Here is a 10,070-nt window from a genome sequence, read left to right as displayed (position 1 = left end):
GGGTTGGGTGGGACTGTTTCAGGTTGGAAAATAGGATTAAGGTTTTTATAAACTCAGGTGGTGCTGCGGGACCAGCCTCGAGGAGGCCGGAGGCCAGCCGGTGATGAATCCCGCTTGCTTCCATGGGTGAACAATGTGGCTCACGTGAGCAATAGGGAAGAAAACTCTTTCTTTTCATCCACTCTGTGGTTTTAAAGATGCTGGCAGTGGTTTGGGTAGCTGCCCTGTCCCCCGGCAGCGGGTCTGGGCTGCGGTGGGGTCTAGGTGACAACGGGGCAGAGGGGTGTGCACGCCTTTCACGCGCTTGAATGTTTCTTTGTTTTCCTTTTTCTTGCAGTTCTCTACATCCAGTGATTTTCTTCATTCCCCGAAGTTAAGGCCCTCTCAAGGACTACCAGTCAGTGATGAGTTATTTTTTAGTAGAAAAAGAGCTTCAAGGAATTTATTTCAGAATAGTATAGATTTTAACTCCGAGCATTCTTCTGTCTGTGCGGGTAAGTATTAATGCAGGGAAGCGCGTGACCTGCCGCTTGCAAAATAGATTTAGAAGAAGGGAGCATGAATTCGTACCTTCGTGAGCACGGCTTACACTTTGTTGGTTATTTGTTTTACTTAGTTTTGTTTCCTGCCAAGATCCTGGGCTGCTGTTTTCCAGTCCTGCTGCCCACACACAGATTTTCACTAGTTGCGGTAGACCCAAGGGAGTTTCTAGATCAGCTTGTTTTGCAGACAGCGAGACCAAAACCAGCTGTGTGGTTACCTGAACGGATTTATTGAAGGAAAGGACTCGGGATATCCCCCAGCTGCGGAGCTTTTGCAGCGTTAGGAGAAAGAAGTACCACGTCGGTCAGCCTCAGAGTAACTCCGCCAGCGTCCTTTCACGCTGTGAAATTCAGTACGAACTGCACATAAGCAATACATTAAAAGAGACCCAGAATTTTACTGACTGTGGAGCAGGAATACGTGTTGGCTAGAACAGGAGTTGTTACTGTGAAAGCTGTGATGTCAGGAATTGGCTGGTGGCAGTGTCAGGGTATGGAATACCAAACCGCAGACCAGGCAGCGTGTCGGACAGATGTATCTCTGTGTGGTAGGCTGTTCGGAAGGGCAGATCAGTGTTGTCTGTTGTAGATTTGCATATTTTCCCTATTTTCTTTGCATAAACAGCTAGGGTGGAAAGCTGTCTGAGAAGTGAGCTCTAAAGGCTGCTCTGAAGGATGAAAAATGTCATGTTTTTGAAACCCGGGTCTGCAGAGGGCTGTGGGTGTAGTGCTCCACTGGCAGCGTACACTCAGGGATTTGCCTTTTAATAGCCAAAAGGCGTGCGGAGAGACTGGGCAAGACCAGGCCTGATTTACTGTGTTCTCTTGGCAGCAGGTTATATCCTCCTTGTTTTCTGAGGAGCACTGACACGCGTGGCGAGCCAAGTTTACTTGCCGTTAGCCTATGCGTGACATCACTCTAAAGAAACTCACGGTGCTTTGGGTTTTGAGGTGGTGTTTTCCCTTCATTGTCATCCATTCAAAGAGGGGAGTGTTCTGGGTGTTTCTTTTGACCCCCTACGATTCTCAGTTGGAAAAGTGCCCTGGCAGAACGGCCAGCCTTTCTCAGCTTGTGCCTGTGCAGCGTGGTACGAGGTTGCTTAGAAACTCTCCGCGTAGATGCTTTGCAAGCAGCTGTGTTTTACACTGAAGGTTAGACAGAGGGTCCTGATTCCCTGTTACATATTAGGGTATGTTTTTTGTTGAATACCGTATGCTAAGTATTTATGGTTATTTGGGTTTTTCTTTTGAAAGGTGCTTTGGGCTCTCATCAGCCGCAGATTTCAGGGAAGTGTGGAACACTTGGATACGCACGTGGGAAGAGTGGTAGTGTGGACTCTGATTTACAATTCTTAGGATTAAATAACTGTCAGCAAGACAAAGGTAGGTGGATTCAACTGTGTCGTGAGTCAATGCTTGTTCCTTTGGAAATGTCTCTTACTTCTGTGCTGCCTCAAGAACCAAAAGCTATCCCTACAGCGTTGTTCAGTCCCGATTCTGACGTGTTCGTGCCTCCCTCCTGTGTAGTGCTTTGTGGTTATCAATCTGCAGTCCCCACCTTTGGTATCTGTATCCCTGTGCTGTACAAAACGCGGTGCTGAAGCAGCACCTGAACTTACTTGGAAAACTGATTTTGAGGGTTCTGTGAATGTGACAGGCCCGATGGGTCCAGGCTGCTTACCGGCAAGGGCCAGCTCTGAGCCTCGCCCCCCCGACCGGTCGACGTACCTCCTTTGGACCCCTCTGAGGTGTGGAGGGCAGCCAGGGTGTCGCAGGGGGAGGCACAGGCTGCTGCTTTCTGCCGAGCACGACAGCGGGGTGGGAGTGACCCCGGTGTGCTGCAGAGCCGCTGTGTTGGTGCATGTACGCTCATCGCTTTGATTCGTGACGGTCTCGTTACGGCTGTTCCCTGCCGGAGAGCCAGGGTGCTGCCATGCCAGGCAGCTTTTCCTGCTGTTTTCAGAAGTGAGGCCGGGGACTGGATTGAGTGCACCTTAACGCTAGAGCTGAGATAAATCAGGACCTGGGAGATGTGCAGACCTGTCTGTTCGTAGGTGGTAGTGATGATAAAAGTGCCGGATGTAAACTTTGTGTAGGAATAAACTCCCTGGCTGGAGGGATAGATGGTAATGGTACCAAATCTGTGGAAAGAGCTGCTTGGAGTGGTCCAGATGGCTTGGACATGGGATAGAGCCGACAGCCCTCTCAGAAGATACGTAGGAGCTCCATTTACTCAGTTTACTTCTAGACACTCTGGGCTCTAGATACCGTGTTTTTCTCCTGCCTGTGGAAAGGAAGGAGAAATACCCTCTGTGTTTTTAACTACAAAGTCAGTGCTCTCTTCTCATAGCCCGGGTCTTCCGAAGGCTGTCGGGTACTTTGCCCACACCAGCCGACTGATTTCTCTGCAAACAGCTTTTGTGCCAGCTATTATTGTTACTTGAGCCGTCCTCCGGTAGGACAACCCACGCCTGACTTGGTCGTCTCAGTTTCGCAGCCCCAGGGGAGCGCTGGGCTGCTGCAGCCTTGGAAAGCAGCAGGAGCGGAAGATGGACACCTTGGAGCTGTCTGATTTGCAGAGGGATTGTTTATGCTAAGACATAATCAAATGGTTTTCTTTGGAGTGACACAGACGATTAGTAGCCCAAGCCCGACAGGCACTGTTGCTGGTTCTCCCTCCGGGGCTGTGCTTCCCCATTCTCCCAGTTGTGCCAGTGGAATTCTCCGGCGGCTGTTCTCTCAACGAGACTGCTGAGGTGGCCCTGCTTCCAGTGATCCTTCAGAGGCTTCAGGAACTCCATTACAACTCATCCTCTTTTCCACTTGCACGGCTGAAAGCCTGAGTGCATGTGAGGAACGTGCATCTGGTTTTCATGGGAAACAATTGCAACAGTCTAGTTCCAAATCTACACCTATATTTCCCTTTCAGAACTACTGGTTTCAGGGAAAAAATCCTATTGAGATTTTTGGTTTTGTTTGTTTTTTTAAGGAAGTGGAATGTATAACATTCCTGATTCATTTGTACTCTTGTATATTGAGTTTTGCATGGTGTTTGCAAATTCCGTGCCCGGCTGGCTTGGAGCAGGGAGCAGCAGACAGGACAACTGTGCCCAATCTACTTGCCACGTTATGTTTTTAAATGCAGTTCTTTGGAATGTGACTGCAAAATAGCTTAGGCTCAGACTCATTTGATCAAATGCAGAAAAAGGAAATCGGTATTTGGAGGGGCAGTGCACTTTGCAAGATGAACGTGGCTGATTGTAAAATGCTGACCTTCAGTTTTGGCTGTCTGCAGGGTGTATCATTTCACTGTAAATGACTAGTATAAGAGCTGTCAAAGAGGCTAATGACCACAAGTACTATTCTCTCTTTCTTTGCTCAGTTTTTGCCAGCCTGAATTTTTCCAGCAAGACCCAGAGAAGTTTTTGCAGTCAAGCAGAGCTCACGGTGTCCTTCCAGGGTCCTAATGCAAGCCAGGGCACCTTCATTCTGCCGTCTTACCCTCTGTCCTCACCCAGGAACAGCCCAAAGCACGTCTCTGCTCCAGCTGACTCCCCAAAGAAGTCACCAGACAATGCCATGAGCTTCTCAAACTCCTGGCCTCTGAAAAGCTTCGAAGGACTGCCTAAGCCTAGCGCGCAGAAGCAGCTCCTCGGTCACAAGCCAGGAGACAGTACCGGTAGGAATGTTGTCAGTATAGTGAAAACAGGGTTGGGGTTTGCCTTCACTAGTTAATACATGTGCAAGATAGTATTACTCATTGCATTTTGACTCTTTGCCTCTTTATTTGCCTTTGGAAATTTAGTATGGGATTTCCCACACTCAGAATAGCTCTTTAGAACCTGGTTACAAACTGCTCCATCTCCAGTGAGTGGAGTCTGTGCTGATTTCATCCCAGTTTATCCCAGCTAATGGCAGAGATGGCTATTTACAGTCCGATTTCCTCTCCCGTGGAGGACCTCATGTGCAAACTGGCTAACCTGAAATGGTTTTAAGTTTATTTAATCACAATTGCTTAAACAATTCAGCTGATTTCCTTCCACCGCTTACTAAAGACAATCTTATTTTAGGTTAAAAATAGCTTCACTATCTGTTTAGCGAAACTGGTTCTTAATGACTCAGGAGGCTTACCTTCTGGGAGCAGAGTAACAGTTTCCAGACACCGTTTTGCAGCGTTTTAAAGAAATCTGTTTTAAATTCCGTCATCATTGAGACACATATATTTGCACACATGTAGAAAATTCCTACATCAGTCCTTTGGCAGTCATCTCTCTGTGGAATGCATATAGCTTTGTCTCACAGATGTGTGCTCGTCCCATGCTGATTTTCTTTATATTATCGTTATTTATAGCATTTTGGGTTCTTTCTGTTTCTTTAGCACACCTTTATTGTTACAGCATGCTACAGGAGGGTTGGTCAGGGCACCAGTCGTCTTTTGCCCTGACCTCAGAAAGTGAGGTGTTTTTAAAGGCACTAAGCGTACACTGATACGCCCGTGCATGGAACACCGGTCTGTATTGTTCGAAAGAAGGGGACACTAAAAGTGGAAGAAATTGAAACACAGGGAGATGGAAAAGGTAGCGTCAGGAGGTAATAGAAAACTCCATGCAACGAGGCAAATCTGGGAACATCCTGATGATTTTCTAAAATTAGATACTGAAAAATGTGCATTAGTAAGTGTTCAGGAACGGGGCTTTTGGACAATTGATGTTGGAGAAGGAGTATTGCAAGTTTTTCAGAGTACGAATAGTATAAAACTGAAGTTAGGTGGGGAATCACTATCTACTCTGGCAGAGAGAAGCTTCCTTTCACGTGTGTGCGTGTATTTACACACGTGAATACCTGCATATGTGAAGGAACTAAGGGTGCCATCAGGTTTTACATAAAAGCCCTTCTCTGAGGCTGCACGTGGAGCCGGGCACTGCAGGCTGCCCGCAGAAGAAGCTGCTGATAAAGGAAGGGGATGTGTGTAGCAGGACAGTGGGTCCACTGGGGTCAGACCTCTGACCGAGGAACTTCCGAAATCCTGGAGAGCGCGCTGAAGTGTTGGTTCCTTGCCTTGGAAGGGGACAGGCCTTTCGGCCCACTCACTGCAGCTGCTTTCGTGTTCTTCCTGCTTTTATGCAAATTTGCTCATACTCCTTGAAACATACTTACAATAGGAAATAAATTCTGTGCAGAAGTGTAAAAGGACTTTTATGGTGTGACATAGAAACGAGACGCGAGGTTTAGTCGTTCCTGCCACCCCTCCAAAGCCCTAACGTCTGCTTGTGTTCTGCAGGGGGGAGTTTGCCGGAGAAGCGTTCCCCCGTGCAGCTGAAACCCACCCTGGTGAGACACCCAGCCTCCCGCAGGGGCCTGACGGGGGCCAGACCCGTGCCCCCCATACCCCGCATGGCCAGCCCGCTGCCCGATAAGATTGAGTTGAACCTGGCCAAGTGGAGAAACGAGGAGAGTGAGGACGTGTGGCTGAGTGATGTGGACAGGAGGCTTGCTGCTGGTCTCACCGAGCTCAGTGTTGATGGCGAGGAAGTGGACCAAGAAGAGGTTGGTTTAAATAGGATATAATGCACTGTCTACAGCTGATATATGGTAAACTTTGTGTTTTCTGAACAAGAGCCGGCAAATAATCACAGAAGCACAGAGCGGTTTGGGTGGGAAGGCACCTTAAAGCCCACTCAGTGCCACCCCCTGCCATGGGCAGGGACACCTTCCATAGCCCAGGGTGCTCCAAGCCTCATCCAGCCTGGCCTTGGACAATCCCAGGGATGGGGCATCCACAGGTTCTCTGGGAACCTGTCCCAGTGCTCCCACCCTCTGCGGGAAGAATCCCTTCCTGATGTCCCATCTCCATCTCCCTCTTCCTCATCGTGCTGGGCTCAGTCTCCCGGATTCACCGGGGCGTGCTCTGCACGTTGTGCGTTGTGAAGAGCCCGGGGTCCCGACTGTGGGCACTGGCGGCCACCAAACGCTGCCTTTAGTCCCTTCAAGTCCATAAGAGCAGCTGATGTCTTTTTGCAGGAATCTGTCCGTGTGTTTTCAGAATGAAGCTGGGATCCAGGGTCGCTGTGAATTTCATTTGCTTGCAGGGTGATTATTCCTGTGAAGCCAAGCAGTGAAAGAGATCGTTACAGCCCTGCGTGCCCCGTGTAAACGGGCGGTCACGTAGCCCAGTGTGCGCTGAACTCCCGTGAACTGAACACCAAGAAACATACTTTCTTTTGCTTAAAAAGGCTTTTTTCCTACGCAGTGAATGAACCCCGTTGTTGTGTTTTCCATCCTGTTCAGATGCAGAACTCACTTCGATCTCTACGAAACAGCGCAGCTAAGAAGAGGGCGAAGCTAAGCAGCAACTTCGCAGATCTTGAAAGTCCCGATTCTGCCCTTAAACTGGATGTGTCTGCGGACTCGCCCTCCCACGCTTCCTCCCCGAGCACGGGCTCCTGCGGCGAGAGCGGAGTTTACAGCCAGGAGTCCCGGGCTTCTCCCGTGTCCGCAGTCTCCCAGAGGAGGAGAATGATGTGAGTGGAAATTGTAGCTCAACTCTGCTTTGCTCTGCTCGCACACAGGCCCTGCTGGCGTTACCGAAATGTTAGAGGAGGGACAGTCTGTGAGATATGTTGTATAAGATTGCTTTGCTTAATAGCTCGATTTTTAGATGTGAGCTGTTCTATTTAAAAGTACGTTGCTGTATGCAACACCTGCTTAATTAGATTATTCGAGTGTGTGCTGGCGTTTAATTGGGAGCAGTTCCCTGGTGCAGTGAGGTCCTGCTGGGGGTAGTAAATGTTTTATTAAGACTTCAGCCTGCCATGGAAGGTATGTGAACCACAGCCTAAACAAATCAGTGAGGCGGAGAATGAGTGAAGAGGAAGGATGAGGTTTGCTTATTATGGCCTGGAAACTGAAGAAGGAATGGGTTGGGTTTTGTGATGAGACAAAGACGATGTAGATGTTTCCATTGTGAATTGTGACCTGTTTCCATTTTATTAGTGGCTATTGTTAAGGTAAAATGCCTTCACAGGGCTGTTCCAAAACAAAACGGCGTGATGACACGTGCTACTCCGACTGTAAAGAGCAATGACCCATTGGTTATTAGCAGTAGGAGCTATTTTATTTTTTAATGAAATTAGAAAGCTTTTGGGGCATTTTGCAAACTTTGCAGTACAGAATCTGTTTTTTTCTCTCAGAGCCCATGATAAAGCCACTTGCAGTTCTGATCTGAAGATAGCTTTTATTTTTGTGTCCTGAATGCACCTCTGGATAACTGGCATACAACTGAACTAACAGAATGGGAAGGAAAAGAGGGAATATAGAAAAGAAGGGCTTTTTGAGACAGGGGAATGATTCAGAAACAGCGGATGTTCACAGCTGGGCAGTCTCAGAGCTAGTTCATATGTACGTGCCTTCCCTACGTGCATTACTGCTGAGATTTAAAAATCCTCTTTAAAATAACATATTAAAAAGCTAGGATACTGAGAAAGTCAGGACTCTCAACTCCTGCATATGGGCTTTTTCCAGGCAGGGCTCAATTAGGCCACACTCTATCCAACATTCCATTTCCATTGTTCAGTGACACTCAAGCTTAATGTTTTACAGGGTTCACAATACGGGAATTCTGAACTAGCAGGGAAGAGAGGGGGCATCTGGCAGGAAGACTGGATTTGTAGAAGTGACAAAATATATCCCAAAAGACATTAAAAGCCTTGGAATGCTCATAAAAAAAGTCAGAGTTCAGATGCTGGTTTGTGAGCATTGGAAATCAGCATTTTCTGCTCACAAAATCTGTAGTTGGGCAAGAAGCAGGCTGTGGGCTGCTGCGGTGTATTTACTTTTAGAAGGATCGGTTTATGCCCTGATAAACTGCCGTGAGCGACGGGAGCTTGATACTGCTAACGGCAGATTCCTGGTGAGGGCCGGTGTGCTAGACACGGGGCTGGAGGCAGCTCACTGCTGGAAGGGAAAGGTCGGGGGGTTTGGTCACTCCCATTTGCCATTCTCTGCCAGACTGGACGTAGCATCATAGAATCATAGAATCACAGAATGGTTTGGGTTGGAAGGGACCTTAAAGATCATCTAGTTCCAACCCCCCTGCCATGGGCAGGGACACCTTCCACTAGACCAGGTTGCTCAAAGCCACATCCAGCCTGGCCTTGAAGACATCCAGGGATGGGGCATCCACAGCTTCTCTGGGCAACCTGTTCCAGTGCCGCACCACCCTCTCTGTGAAGAATTTCTTCCTGATATCTAATCTAACCCTCCCTGATTTCAATTTGTACCCGTTACCCCTTGTTCTATCACTACAGGCCCTTGTAAAAAGTCCTCTCCCAGTGCCCTTGGAGCCCCCTTCAGATACTGGAAAGCTGCAATGAGGTCTCCTCGGAGCCTCCTCTTCTCCAGGCTGAACAAGCCCAGTTCTCGCAGCCTTTCGTCATAGGAGAGGGGCTCCAGCCCCCTGATCATCTTCGTGCCCTCCTCTGGACTCGCTCCAAGTGGTCTCTATCCTTCTGATGTTGCGGGCTCCACAGCTGGACGCAGCACTCCAGGTGGGGTCTCACCAGCGCAGAGCAGAGGGGCAGAATCCCCTCCCTCGCCCTGCTGGCCACACTTCTCCCGATACAGCCCAGGATACATCCGCAGTCCCCTGGGCAGAACGATTCCTTAGCTTCTCGGATGTGTGCTAAATGTAGTCCTTGTGTAAAGTTTACTCCTAAGTGTTGTCCTTATGGTGTTCTTCCTCATGGACCTGCTCACCAAATAATTTCAGCTGCACTCCTTTCCTCTGCTCCGTGTGAACGTCTGTGGAAGCATACTGGAGATACTTCTCCACCGAGTGCCAGGGGGAGGAGAAACTGAAATCTTTTGTCTTTGTCATGAGGTGTTACTTGTCTGGGGTCTGACCAGCGTGTGGGATTGTACCTGTAAACGTTTGTTTTCTATTTAACAGGTCAGACGCCTTTCCGCTACTTGGCAGCAAATCACAGCCTGTGAGAAAGAGGGAGCCCGGCGCGGCAGAGGGGAGCTGCGGCACAGGTATCTCGCTGCGCGCGTCGGTACGGGCGGCTTCGTTGGCGTGCTCTCCCCACGTGTCTGCTCTTACTTGCTCAGGGAGCTTGGGACCCTCAGCACTTAGAGAGAGGTGATGCTGTTTGGGCAGTGAGATCATGCCGTGGGACTTGGGGGGAGAAGGAACTCAAGGGGGTCTGCCCTTCTGTGTCAGGAGAAGCTGAGTGCAGATGCATTTCAAAACTGAGGGTAGCGGCGTGTGAAAGTTCATTGGACATCAGCTGGATGAGGGTACGAAGGTCCAAAATGTCACAAGCAGTTAATTTCCTGGTAGGAGATGGAAGGGAAGTGACACAGTTCTATGTTATGCTTATAGAGAACTGCAGGGAACTGCAGATTTCTGTAATGGGCAGAAACTGATTGTGATAATTTATGTTTAATAATTTTGATTCAGCTGGATGGAGATCACGGAATCACAGACTGAGTTTGGGTGGGAAGGGACCTTAAAGCCCCCCCAGTCCC

General features: G+C 48.9%; 1 protein-coding gene across 1 annotated transcript in view; it reads left to right on the top strand.

Moving 5' to 3' along the window:
* Positions 1-337: 337 nt before the first annotated feature.
* Positions 338-10,070, top strand: part of FAM179B (family with sequence similarity 179, member B) — a gene marked incomplete at its 5' end in the record, with an annotated part of 19,975 nt that continues 10,242 nt past the window's right edge. Inside the window, 7 exon segments of the mRNA XM_010155578.1 lie at positions 338-494; positions 1,375-1,377; positions 1,797-1,925; positions 3,925-4,236; positions 5,824-6,089; positions 6,831-7,063; positions 9,490-9,595. Of these exon segments, the coding sequence (XP_010153880.1) occupies positions 338-494; positions 1,375-1,377; positions 1,797-1,925; positions 3,925-4,236; positions 5,824-6,089; positions 6,831-7,063; positions 9,490-9,595 (1,206 nt within the window).

This window comes from Eurypyga helias, unplaced genomic scaffold, assembly GCF_000690775.1.
Source record: "Eurypyga helias isolate BGI_N326 unplaced genomic scaffold, ASM69077v1 scaffold2447, whole genome shotgun sequence".
NCBI classification, from domain to species: Eukaryota; Metazoa; Chordata; class Aves; order Eurypygiformes; family Eurypygidae; genus Eurypyga; species Eurypyga helias.
Note: the sequence above shows the minus strand (reverse complement) of the source record. Positions and strands in the feature narration are given on the sequence as shown.